At 40.9% G+C, this 14,149-nt stretch overlaps 1 protein-coding gene across 1 annotated transcript; it reads left to right on the top strand.

Annotated features, from left to right (window-relative positions):
* The first annotated feature begins 448 nt into the window (after positions 1 to 448).
* Positions 449 to 13,923, top strand: NMBR (neuromedin B receptor). Its single transcript, XM_063098180.1, has 3 exons — positions 449 to 870; positions 12,256 to 12,604; positions 13,522 to 13,923. The coding sequence occupies exons 1-3, from the start codon at positions 449 to 451 to the stop codon at positions 13,921 to 13,923; spliced, it is 1,173 nt and encodes a 390-aa protein (XP_062954250.1).
* Positions 13,924 to 14,149: the final 226 nt, after the last annotated feature.

Genomic DNA, 14,149 nt, shown 5'->3' with positions numbered 1-14,149 from the left:
TGATTCCCAGTGTTCCCGCTGAGGCTCTCAGGACAGTGCCAGGAGGACCTCTGCTGCCCGCGAGCGGACGGGAGGGTACTTCTACTAATGCCAGAGGAAAAGTGCTTGTTCTCCAAAGGGCTGTCCTCCGCTGGCTGTAAGCGACAATAAACCGTCGGAGACAGAACAAAGACGCGACCGCCTATTTTTTTTTTTTTTTTTTTTTTTAGTTTAAATTCAGAGTTAGCGGGAGCCAAGGCACAGCTTCTGGAAGGGAAGCCCCTGCGCGTGCGGACGGACTTGTCACCAGGGCCCGTCCTCCTCTGCACCGGGGGGGCAGCGCGACCGTTCCCCGGGCAGTGGACTTGCCTGAGCGACAGGCAGATCGATGAGCCCCAACCGTGCGCGCTGCACTTTTCAGGCACCTGAGCGCATGAAAACTCCAGGGGACTCTTCTGGAAAGGAGACCATGTCTCTCAAGTCTCTGTCCAACCTCTCTCTGACCGGGGGAGCAAATCTCAGCCGTTCGGATCCCGAGGTGCCCGAAAGGAATGTCCTGCTCGCCTCCGGGGGGACCACGGCCGAGTTGGTGATCCGCTGTGTGATCCCGTCCCTCTACCTGCTCATCATCGCGGTGGGCTTGCTGGGCAACATCACGCTGGTGAAGATCTTCATCACCAACAGCGCCATGAGGAGCGTCCCCAACATCTTCATCTCTAACCTGGCGGCCGGGGACGTGCTGCTGCTGCTCACCTGCGTCCCCGTGGACGCCTCGCGCTACTTGTTTGACGAGTGGGTGTTCGGCGAGGTGGGCTGCAAGCTGATCCCAGTCATCCAGCTCACCTCCGTAGGGGTTTCCGTGTTCACCCTCACGGCCCTCAGTGCCGACAGGTAAGGGCACAGGTAGCCTTGGGTAGCAGGGGCAGGGAGAGAGGATGCACCCAGAGTGCCCTGGGGCAAGAGGGTTCTAGGAAGGGCTGGGGATGGAAAGGGAGAGAGAGACTGTATGGATCTGGAAAGTAAACAGAGTTAAAACTGAGACGTGAAGCTTGAAAAAATATCAGAAATATTTTTTAAAAAAATTACAATTGCATTGATCTGAAAGTAGCTTTAAAATTGCACATCCTAGTGTCTCTCCCCCCCCCCCCCATTTCAGGAATCTTTATTAACTGTTTTTTTTTTTAAAAAAAAAAACCTACAGTAAACTGCAAAAGTGCAACTGTCTTGTCAAAGCTTTTTGTGTGTGCCTAAAACCTTAGGAGTGAACTTTCCTTATTCAGTAGGATAAAAATCTGCTAGGTAAGAATATCTGCCTTAATATTAGGCAAATGTTTAATTCTGATTTTTCCAAATAAGGGGAAATATTATTTACATTTATTAGTTCTATGATTTATTTGAAGCAAAAATAATTAGTATAATAAATGTTCTCCACACGGAAGATTTTTGCATTTTTCTTGTTTAATACGTGAAGGCAAATGATGTGTTTTATTTTTCACAGATAGGTACCAGACTTTAGTATCTTGAAACAATGCTGTAAAAATGAACCTTTGATATCAAGGCTGCTTTTTACATATCTTAAGGGTATGAAGTGTCTATTATTCTACCTTGCAGATCAGCTAGCTCAATCTTGTTGTTTTCCAAGTATGGATATTGAGACCCCCAAAATGTAAGTCTTTCTGGAAGTTAGGAGAAAAACTCGGGGTTCAGTGCCAGTATTCCAAGATATCTATAATCATGCTTTTGGGCATGTAAGCAGGAGAGAATGTCTCGGTAGGCGTCATTGCATGGAGTTGTGGTTTAATTCTCCTGGGAATGGGGGCTGACAGGCTATTTACATAAGCAATTTAACTTGGATAATTAAGGTGATGTTCACTCTCCTTTTTAATTTATGTATTATATTATTAGTGAAAAATGAATCTGGATCTGAATTTCCTGAAATTTGCCATAACACCCTTACATTACTTTGGCATTGAATAGTTAATCTTCACTGAAGGAAATACGGTAATTCAGTGGAAAGTTGAGAGCTGTTATCTTTTTAAACTGAAATCTTTTCACTTTTTTAGTTTGTGTTATATTTCTAAAAGTGCACTGTTGGAAAATTGGGTGCCTTTTTTGTAAATTCTGTACCTCACTTTGTTTTTGAGGCACCATTTATACTGTCTTAAAAGGTTTTGTTTGAATTCCAAAACAAAAATGTGACTTTTTAGTTTAGTTGCTTTTCTTTATGGGATCCATTTTAATTAGAAAGTAAAAAACATTGACTTAATGATTAGAACAAAATTTAATAATTAGCTATCACAATAGTTAAAATTACTATCATTATTTTCATTTTAAAAACATGACATTAATACCAAGACCCAAGACTTGAGTTTATTTCACACCAGTTTTGTCAATATATTGTCATAAAGACACACAGATAAATCTGCCCTGACCAAGATCAGAGAATGCTAATCCTCATATAATTACTGACTTTTTTAATTTCACAGGTATATCATGTTCTTTGTAAATACAGCATGAATTGTTTAATAATAATGGTAAAGAAAGGTGGGCTGCTTCTTCTACTTGATCCATAGACTATCCTTACCTACCAGCAAGGTCCATGTGTTTTGGAAGTATAAATTAAGGAACTTGAGTTACTGCTGATGAAATTACACAAAAAATTCCAACATTTACTTAAAATAAATTGGAAATGGTTTGTTATATGTTGTCTGTGCTTTTCCCCCCAGAACATAGTGATCCAATGTTGATTAGTACCTGATTTCCTCTTACTTTATCTCACCAAATGCTGTGATTTATTGTGGATGTGGAAACAGTTATAAGACTAACTGCACTTAAAACTCTGCTATTTTTTGTGTGATTTTATAATCCTCACAATGCTATGAGGTAATTGCTATTATTTTGAAATGAACAATTTTAAAGTTCAGGAAACTGAAGCCAGAAATTCCACAACATTTTCATGATCTTAGATCTAGTGAGTGATGAAGCCAGCATTTTGACTGAGTTCAAAGCCTGCAAGCTTCACCATTAAGCCACATTGTTACTTTTCCAGATATAAGAAATTATTGTCTTTCCTGTTTAATAGCAGACTGAAAAGTTAGGTTTAAAACGAAGTACCAAGAGTAAAAACAAAAAAACAAAAAAACAAAAAATGAGGTTGCAGAGGCCGTAGCATTAGAAAGAAAGAATTTCATAAAATGTAGCCGCAAAATACAAGAAGCACCTTGATTTCAAAATTAAATAGTAGTTGCAATAAGAGGAAACTGAAAACAAAACCCCAAACCAGAGTTTTTAAACAACAAATTCAATTATTTGTTTAACCACATATCCTATATTCATGGGATGGCTTAAGTGTCTTTCCCTAACAAAATAAAGGTAGATGTTGGGTTCACCACCAGCCGACCCGTACAGCCCTAGCCTCGTTCCTTTTGGTGGGCGAGCGAATGGGCCCAGATTCCTCTTTCCCTCCTGTCCCCTTTGGAAGGAGACGGGGAAGAGATCCGTGAAGAAAGGTGAGCACACCGCCGGCCCCAACCAGCCCGGTTAAAGGACACTCAGACAAGGCGGGGATTCTGTCGAGCAGTTCCGTTTATTATCACACAAGCACTTGCTTTTAAAGGCAAATGGGGAAGGGAGGTTTTTTACATAATCTTATCAGCTTAAAGGTCAAGGAGCATGCATCCTGTCTCAATGCGTGGCTATTGCAACCTCGAGCGCGAAAGCGCGAATTTGGCCAATAAGGGCTAAGGCAAGGTTCCCGCAGACACCCCCACCCTACTTCCTCCCGGAGCTGTCTTAGGCTGCCACATTAATACGCCCTCGTGGGCCCATAATGGTGCCACTTGTAATGTCACTTAAGGTGGCCTTAGTTTTTAAAGCCAGACATATTCCCCCTTTTTGTTTTAATAAGGCAGCTGGAGGCGGCTAACCTTCCCAGCCTCGCCTCCATTCCCTCTGGTGGCTGTGCCCGTCTTAGGTTGTTTCCCTCTGGAAATCTTACCTGTCATTGACTATCCAGCCAAGCGGGGGCGGGGCAGAGCCTTAGAGATTGGCGTTGATTTCTTGAGGGGCCATATTGACCCAAGGGCTGTCAGGGCTTTCATTATGGGCCACCTTCTCTACCACCTGGGTGAGCATTATGAGAGAAGTGGTGTTGCGCCTTATAAGGGACACAACCTGGCAAATGGCCTAAGGCCCCAAGATGCTAGGGGGCCTGCCAGGGAGGACAGCAGGGTGGTGAGCCACGGGGAACTTGAAAGCCAGCTTTGGAACCAGTTACTATTGGCTTCTCGCTCTTTTTTTGTGCTTTTCTAGCCCTTCTCTAAGCTTAGCTAGGGAATCCTTGACCACTCCAGAGTGGTTGGCGTAGAAGCAGCACTTTTCTTTGAGGGCAGCACATAATCCTCCTTGCTGTAAGAACAACAAGTCTAGTCCATGTCGATTCTGTAAAATAGCTTCAAAAAGTGATGTTAGTGATTTTTTTTTTAAAATGTGATACAGACACCTCCAAGCGGCTTGTATGACCTCCCAGGTTTGGTTGGCTGGCTCCTGGGGACCTTCCCCGGTGGCAGAGGCCCTTGTCCTTGTTGACCCGAGGAGGGCGGCCACTTGGAGCATCCACAAAGGGTTCATAATGCAGTCTGAAACATACAAACAATAAACTCCTCAGGGTCCTCAGTACCCTGGGTGTCTGGCAAGAACTTAAGATTTTTGGCTGGGACCCATATAGGGGCTGACTCACTGAGGGGGAAGACACAACCAAACCCTCGACCCATAGTTAGCAATGGGTCAGGGCCCCTCCACTGGACTGTTAAGGGGTCTTTCCACCACACTCGGACTTCCGGGAGCGGTGGTTGAGCTGACCAGTGTTTCTGGAAGGCAGACAGGGGTTCATTTTTGGAAAAATTTAGGATGTTTAAAGTTAGGAGTGCCTGTCCCAACTGCTGATGAGGGCTGGTGACTCCCTCTTTTTGTTTTAATAATTGATTTTTTAGGCATTGGTGATGCCGTTCAACAATGGCTTGTCCTTGGGGGTTATAGGGAATTCCCGTTGAATGTTTAATGTTCCATTGTATTAAGAATTCTTGTAAGGCTTTGCTAGAAAAACAAGGCCCATTATCTGTTTTAATTTGTGCTGGCAGCCCTAAGGTGGCAAAACGCTGCAGCAGGTGATTTTTTGCATGCTTGGCAGCTTCACCTGCGTGTGCTGTGGCCCAACACACGTGTGAATAGGTGTCAACGGACACAAAAACATATTTGAGTTTCCCAAAAGGCGGGAAGTGAGTTACATCAGTTTGCCACAGCACACTAGGCTTGAGTCCCCTAGGATTGACCCCTGGCGGTTGTAAGGGGGGTACTTGCAGATAAGGAAGGCATGACTTGCATGTGTGTACAATCCTTTTTAGCTGTGAAATAGTTATATTTGGAAACCTGGCATGTAGACCTCGCCAGTTTACATGAGTTAAAGTGTGCAGTTGGCTGGCACTATCTATTGTATATATTTTAGGGCCCTGAGAGGCCAGAGTGTCTGCCTGGGCATTTCCAGTAGCTAGAAATCCTGGCATCCCTTGATGACCCCGAAGGTGTTGAACAAAAGTAGGGTTATTGTGGCCTTGTAAGGTCCTCCTTACTTGTATCATAAGGGAGGAGATGGGATTGCAATCTAAGCGAATGTGGGCTCCCGGAAGCCCAGGGAGAAGATTGGCCGCATATAAGCTGTCTGTAAAAAGGCTAATGGGGTCTGGCACCTTTTGCAGGGGAAGGAGTATAGCGAGCAGCTCTTTGTATTGTGCCGACCCATCACAGGGGTGAAAATGAGTAGCGGGGGCCGCCTGTGATGTGGTGCGTGGGGGGTTGTAAATAATTACAGCAGCCCCTGATTTGCCACCGTCTGTGAAGACATTGTAGGCGTCTACCAGGGGTTTGGCGACAAAAAGCTGTGGGTTAGTCCATGACAGCTCTTTGAAGGCGGAGACCCATTTATTGTTGCCATAGTGGCAATCAACAACCCCAAGATACCCTTCTAGAGCCAGTGCCAGCCGGTTTTGATATTGATGGCACTCAGGCGGGAGCATGAAGGGGGTTTTTTGTCTTTAGCCTTAGGACATTGGCTTTTAAAATGACCTTGTCTTCTGCAACCAAAACATTGTCCCTTGAAGGGTGGGGAAGTATTGTTTCCTGAGAGGATCAGGGCGGTAAACGCCTTGAAGCCTTATTAAGTTTTGTGTCTGAGCCTGCAAGGCTGAAGATAAAGTCCTGGCCTCGGCAACAGCCTTTTTTTGTTCTTTTACAACGTTGACCGGAGAGGCCTGAGGGGCCGCTTCCCCCGTGGGCTGCGGACGGCTGGGGGTTCCCAGGGAGCCATGACAGGGAAAGCCTGCGGCTCTGCCGGGAGTGTTTTTCTAGCCTCCTCCACTTCTTCAGGTGCCGCTTTCTCTCCTTCGGCTAAACTTTGCTCAGGGCCTTGCATTGGCAGCTTCGTTTCCTGTTTTCTCTCCTCAATGAACTGCACCCAATCCCTTTCTGCCCCTTCCTGATGCTCAGGATGGAAGCGAAACTTTATAGATGGAGATGGTTAGGTAGAACCCTAAGGGGGGGTCTAGCCCGTGACTAATCTCGTTCTTTCTGGCCAGGGTCTGAACCCGGTCCCAAGTCTCATACGAGAACAAGTTGGACGAAGGTGTCCAAAGGGGCTACCTGCACCACATGACACCAGGCATTGGTGGCCGTGGAGTCAGATATTTCTAGGCCTCTGCTTTTTAACATGTACTTTACAGCCTTGCAGGCTGTCTCGTCACTCTTTCCACACACACCTCCCATGTTGCCCCATGAGGAAGGGACAAAGGGAGCAACAGGGCAGAGAAGTGCAGGGACTTGCCCCTGTTATGGTACTCACCCTGACACGCAGGCGGATTCCTTCACGGCGACTACCGCGGTTGCGGGGGCCACTCCGCTGGTTGATCACCCTTCGTCGACCTTCTTTCAGGACGGAGCAGCCGGGGGCCTCACTCGCTTGCCTTTCACCCACAAGTTTTAAAAAACTCCTCACACGGGGCACCACTCTGTTAGTAGAGAGTTAAGAAATAGAAATCACAGTAATATTGAAAAAGAACCAAGAAGAGAATTAGATTTGGGAAAGCATATACCAATGTGGAAACTTAAATGCTGTATATCACTGATGAGAGCATCACTGGATAGCGGAGACTGAAATAAGAAATACAGTATTTCTGAATCTACCTTGTGTCCTAAATAACCATGTTTAATATGGCCAAAGGGTGGTACAGGTGATGCTGTTGGGTATTTGTGATTATTAATCCTTGACTTTCCAAACTCTTTTGAGGAGGTTCAACTGATACGTGCTTAGGAAAGATCATTCGAGTTCACTGTAGACATGCCTCAGAGGCATATGAGAGCCACTATAGCTGGAGGAGACACTGCATGATCTGAAATGGTGATAGAGGTGCTGTCAGTTTGTTTTTTATAGCTATCCTGATATATTTTTTTGGTTACTATTTTCAAAATGTACTTCTTTGCTTGCTCACTTTACATAGCTGATTAAAAGTATTTTTATATTCTGTCGTATCATGTTTCTAGCAGTTTTAAACACACATGTACACATGAACATGCATACACACATACACATACAGACATTCCTACCTCCCATTACGGAATATTGGGAAGTCTGTGATGTGACATTAGATAGGTGGCACTCCATAAGCCATACTTATGGTTGGTGTTAGAGATATCTCCCTCTCTATCTGCTAGAGTAGCTGCATTTCCAAACTTAGAATGTTATTTCTTTGATTTTTTAAAACCTTTTTGTCTCTAAAGACCCACTATTAAAATGCAAATAACTCTTACAAATGGAGTTATCCTTTTTCTTTAAAGAAAAATCCTCACAGATTCCTAGTGCTAAACTGTAACCTCCATAATTTTACTTATTTACAAATTTAAAACTAGATATCAATTCCTTATTTTGACTTCTTATATAACTGTTAACTAAAATGCATTTGTAAATTACATTTAAAAAAATGAAAAAAAACCTATAAAAATAGAATTAATACTAATTTAATGAATTGGGTGTTGTTTTTCTGATATTAAATAGCCAATGTTGAATTGAATGCAAAAATAATATTGCACCAGATCTGATTATAGTGCTAATGTATTAATAATTTTAAACTTTTGTGTGCTAGTTAGGAAAATCAGATTTAATTCCATAACTGAGTCACTAGACAGAACCTTGGATCATGAATATTATTTGGATATTATACCAATGCAAACATATTCTCTTCAGTATATATTTGTTACAATATTGAAGCAGATGGAATACAGGCCCTAGGTCTAATACTCCCTAGGCTTCACAGGACTTTTCCATCACTCTTTGTCTGGTAGTGGGAGGAAGTGCTGTTCCTTGTTTCCAATTTCTCATCACAACTCCTGATTGAAGCTCTTGTACTGGATAACCAGCTTCCCCTGACATGAGATGTTTTCTTCTTTGCTCCACAGCCCTAGACAGTATGATAAGAAGCCCTGGCCTCTCAGTGGGTGCTGAGATTGGCACTCAGAGTGTGCTGCTAACCCTTCTCGAGAGTTCAGGCTGGACACACATACATACCTTGGAGAATAATCCACACTCACCCTACAGATAACCATGGTACCAGGGTGATGATATTTCATTTTCAACTTGTTCCAAAAGACTTTAAGGCAGTTTAAAAATAAAGATACAAACAAGACACAAACAGGAACAAAAAAAGGAGAAAACCGGAGGTAGGAAAAATAAAAGCTGAAGATTATAAGATGACCCATACTTTCACAAAATGTGAGTCATAAGTTTTTCTGAGAGTTTTCCAGTTGACAGTTCAAAAAGGAAAATTTGCCTTCCATGACAAATGCTCAGTGGTTATTTTTATATAACCATAGAAACAGGATGAATTGTAATTTCTGCACTTAATTTATTAGTTTTTAATCAGAATTTACATGGTTTATGGTTAGATAAAGGTTGTTATATTCGACTCCAATAAATTAGATATCTTTTACTCATTGATCCCAAACATTTCCAGCTTATTTCTTTTTCCCTTCTCCCTAGAAGGAATCCCACAACTGAATTAGAGAGGCACCGTATAATTCTCAGAATACTAATAATATTGCCATAATTTATATGCTGCTTCATAGTTTTTGAAGATTTTTCATCTACCTTGATCTGAAAGCTTTGGGACACACTGTAAGGAGGGAATGCACCAGACTGGAGTTTATGGTAGCTGGCTGGGTGCTAACCCTGCATTCAGTATGTCCAAACGTTTTGCTTGGAGAAAAATGATAAACAGCACTAACACATGCCCATAAGGCAGTGTTTTTCTCATTTGCAAAATAAGAATAACGTCTTCAGCATGAGGTGACACAATCGTAATGGGCACGCAAATATGGAACTTCTGCTGGATTCAAGATACTACTAATGCTGCTCCAGAACGTGCACCCATTCCACTAGACAGCTTTCAGGAAGCCTGTGGAAAAGATGCTCACTGCTGCACTCAGTCTTCTTGAAAGGTGCTTTCTGAACCTGGCTGATATTCAGAATCACCTGAAAATCTTGGGAAAATGCAGAATCTCATACTTCACATCCTAGAGATTCTGCATCAGAGAGTCTGCAGAGAAACCTGATAGTACACTTTATCTTTTTTCAGTTCTCTGCTTGATTCTGAAGATTGATGCAGCTAGTCTAGACTCTGCTTCCGTTTCTCATCACCATTTGTACCTCAGTCTAGTATCCAACAACTCTCATCCCAGTTTTCCATTGTTGCTCTTAGTAAGTGACCTCCTTTTGGCTCAGGCCACATTTTCCTTATTAGTTAAACAATCATTTATTGAGAACCTACTATGTGCCAGGCATTGTGTTATGTACTAGAGATGAAACAGTGAGCGAGACCTCTTACTCTGTTGTCATAGAGTTCACACTTAGACTCTTTTTTGGCCTATTCCTTTCCTGATAAATGAAAGTCTGGTAAGAAACAAACAAACAAACAAACAACAACAACTACAAAAAACTAGGGGTAATGTAACTAGAAAGGTTTGAGGAAAAGTGGAAATGAAGATTTTGGGATGTCATGATGACTTTGTAAGAGCTAAGAAATGATCTAATTTTCATTATATATTTTGTATTATGATTAAATTTAATTGTATCTCTACCTTAAATTTAGACTGTACACAAATAGATATCATAAGCAAGATCCAAAATAAGAATCAATGAGGTATATCTATTGATGTTTAATACATGAATAGTGATTATGTTTCTCTTTATCTGCCTTTTGATTGATTATTCTCTAGTATTCGGTTTTCAATTAGAGATATCTTTCTGATACTGTTTGTAAGGAAAAATACGCAACTTTTCAGACATACCTTTAATGCTACTATATTCAATGAAATAGTTTTCACACTGAGAAGTTTCTCCCCCACATTTTCTATAAATGTTTAAAGGAAGCATGATAAATCACGTCCACATTAATTTGCCTTATATTGCTTTACTTTGTATTTTTTATCCTTTCAAAGATGCACATACAACATTGGTTGGTGCATAACATTATTTGAAAATTGAAAGCTAAGTTTCTGTACTAATAATGACACTTTGGTAATCTGTTATTGTCAACTATAATTTCTGGTTTTGTAAAATTTGCAATACTGCCCTTTCATTCAAATGTATATCATTTAGGGACTACCCCTGGGGGCTAGCCTTTCTTTCTCATAGGAGTTGGCTCAGAATCCACCCTGTTGAAAAGGACTGTCTTATCCTTGACCTGCATTCCTGCAAGGTTTTGTGCTTTCCCTAAACCAAGAATTCTGTATCTATTGCCTGCAATCTTATCAGAATGAGAGATTTATCATTTTAATTCATATTTGAAGTTTCCCAACATCCTTTATGGTTATAGTGCCTGCTATGGTCTGAATGTTTGTTCCCCCAGAATTCATATGTTGAAATCCTAACACCCCAGGTGATGGTATTAGGATGTGGAGCCTTTGGGAGGTGATTAAATCATGAGAGTAGGACCCTTACGAATGGGATTAGTGCCCTTATTAAAAAGACCCTAGAGAGACCTTTGCTCCTTCCACTATGTGAAGAAACAGCAAGAAGGCACCATCTATGTACCAGGAAGGAGCCTTCACCAGACGCGCAATCTGTCAGTGCCTTGATCCTGGACTTCCCAGTCATCAGAAATTTGAGAAGCAAATTTCTGTTGTTTATAAGCTACCCATCTTTGGTATTTTATTATAGCAGCCCCAACAGATGAAGACGGAGCCTCTGCAATACTATGCTTAGATATGGGGTAGAGAAGTAACATTTCCCTTCTTTTTAAATACATGGAGGAAAGTTCAGAATACACTTTGCTGTTTCTGGTATTCTAAAAAGGATTGACCTATTTGTAGTGATCATCTCTCTGCCCTTTCTTTGCCCTCTTCCACATAAAAAATAATTTATCATCAGGTTTTTGGTTTTTCATTCTGAAGTATGAATTGTCAGTCAATAATTGTGTAACTTTAGGGGAGATATTCCAGCACAAAGAAACCAACCAACCAACCAAAACCTGGAACTATTCTAGAAAGAAAAGATTAAATTTTTTCTGTATTAGAGTCATAGGTATGTGGCAAGAATGTACACATGTAACATTGGAACAGAATGCTATGAAAAAGAAATGATATGATTTGAAAACAAGAAAGAACTTCTAGAAAACAAAAACATGACAGCAGAAATAAAACATTTAGAAAAAAGGATTGAAGCTAAAGCTAACAGACTATCTTAGAAAATAAAACCAAGAAGAAGGTGATGATGAGCTTGATAAATATGGAAAAACTGAGAAAGATTCAAGAACTAGGACTCCAATTATTCAGGAAGGTGGTGAAGAAACATTTAGAAAAAAATTAAATTTAGGTACATGGAAAATTCTACAAATGGAAAAATGAGCAAGTATTAACTCTAGGAAAGTCAGAGATGTGTATGAGGAAGAACATCATCACAGCATACTACTTAACTCTTCCGTAAATGATATTTGTTTAGCCACAATAATTATGTATTAACTATACTTTATCAAGACAATACACATTACTAGAGCAAAACTAGTGTAAAGGTAATATAAGGGAGAAAAATCTTCAGCTACCATAACAGGATGTCAAGAGCTAATATCAATATTTAATTCAAGACACAGTAGTAGAATCACAGGTAAGTCTTACTAAGAAAGATTTCCTTCTTCCTTTCTTTATAAGAGACTAATTGGAGACATATTGCCTTCCCAGGTACAGAGCCATCGTCAACCCCCTGGACATGCAGTCGTCAGGGGCCGTGCTGTGGACCTGTGTGAAGGCTGTGGCCATCTGGGTTGTCTCCGTGTTGTTGGCGGTTCCTGAAGCCGTGTTTTCAGAAGTGGCGCATGTCGGGAGCTTGGATAACAGCAGCTTCACAGCATGTATACCCTACCCTCAGACGGACGAATTACATCCAAAGATTCATTCAGTGCTCATTTTCTTGGTCTATTTCCTCATACCACTTGCTATTATTAGCGTTTATTATTATCATATTGCAAGGACCTTGATTAAAAGTGCACACAATCTACCTGGAGAATACAATGAACATACCAAAAAGCAGGTAAGCTGGGTAAGTGTGTGTGTTGGGGCTGCACTGGTCAGAACCAGCAAGTGCTGTTCTGTGTTCTGCTTCATGGTCTCTCAATCCCGTGAATGAAGAGAACAGACTTGGGCCTACCTCAGCCTTGACTAGAAAGGATGTCGGGGACCCCTAATATGAGGGTACTTAAAAAAGTGCATGGAAAGATTCATATTATCTTTCAATTCTATTTTTTCCACAAACTTTTTGAAGTACCCTTGTATGTAGTTATGTCATAGCCCTGCAAAGGCCCACTTAGGTCCAGCTTATGTGCCATGAAAAAAGATAAATGTACTTTTAATTATAAAGGTGGCCTAACGTAGTCATGTTCACAGGATACACGGTTATGTCAGATGCTTTTGATTCATGTAAGTCAGGATTTTAAATCTCAAGTTCTTTTGCTGTGTAGTAAGAGTTAAAAAATAGTCAAGCCCTGTGCCAATAGATTATTTTTTTCCTATTTAAAATAACCTGATGTTTGAAAAAATCCTAAGCTTTAGTATATTCTATGGTTCATTAATTTAGTGGATTTAATACAAACAGAAATGATTTATATTTATACTGAACACAATGATACTTTAAGCAAAAGGAAGATAATTAAAAGTAAGGCAGAGTTTTTTAGGATCACAGTTTTAATAATGAAGACATAGCCATTTATCAATAATTTATCATCTAGTCTTGTATAAACTGTTAAACATTTTAAAACAAAAATAGTGTAGTGACCAAAATAGTCTTTGTTAAACTGTTGAAGTCATCACGTTGACAAGGGAAGTAAATAATTTATGTAATTTGGATGTATGTCATGCTGTGATAAGTTTGACTCCTTTTGTGACATGATTTTGGATGTGGCTGGCTCCATTTTCACTTTAACCAAAAGGACTATTTCCTTATATTTGCAGATGGAAACACGGAAACGCCTGGCTAAAATCGTGCTGGTCTTTGTGGGCTGCTTTGTCTTCTGTTGGTTTCCAAATCACATCCTCTACATGTATCGGTCTTTTAACTATAACGAGATTGACCCATCTCTAGGCCATATGATGGTTACCTTAGTTGCCCGGGTTCTGAGTTTTTGCAATTCTTGTGTCAATCCATTTGCTCTTTACCTACTCAGTGAAAGCTTCAGGAGGCATTTCAACAGCCAGCTCCGTTGTGGGAAGAAGTCCAATCAAGAGAGATCAACCAGTTACCTACTCAGTTCATCAGCGGTACGCATGACCTCTCTGAAAAGCAATGCTAAGAACATGGTGACGAATTCTGTTTTACTAAATGGGCACAGCATGAAGCAGGAAATGGCACTGTGATTTTGGCCGTTCAACTCAGTACCTGGAAAGAATTTACTGACTTTTTTATTCCTGTTGAGAGAGCAGACCTAAATAGTTTTCCTATTCTTGCTGTTGCTTAGCTACTTCATTAGCCAGTTTCATGATTGACTAAGAAATGCAAGACAAACATTTTTCTCTGAACAGGACTTTAAATTATAATATATATATATATATATATGTTGTATATATGCATATACACACAAAC

The sequence above is a fragment of the Cynocephalus volans genome, chromosome 5 (genome assembly GCF_027409185.1).
Source record: "Cynocephalus volans isolate mCynVol1 chromosome 5, mCynVol1.pri, whole genome shotgun sequence".
Classification (NCBI taxonomy): domain Eukaryota; kingdom Metazoa; phylum Chordata; class Mammalia; order Dermoptera; family Cynocephalidae; genus Cynocephalus; species Cynocephalus volans.
Note: the sequence above shows the minus strand (reverse complement) of the source record. Positions and strands in the feature narration are given on the sequence as shown.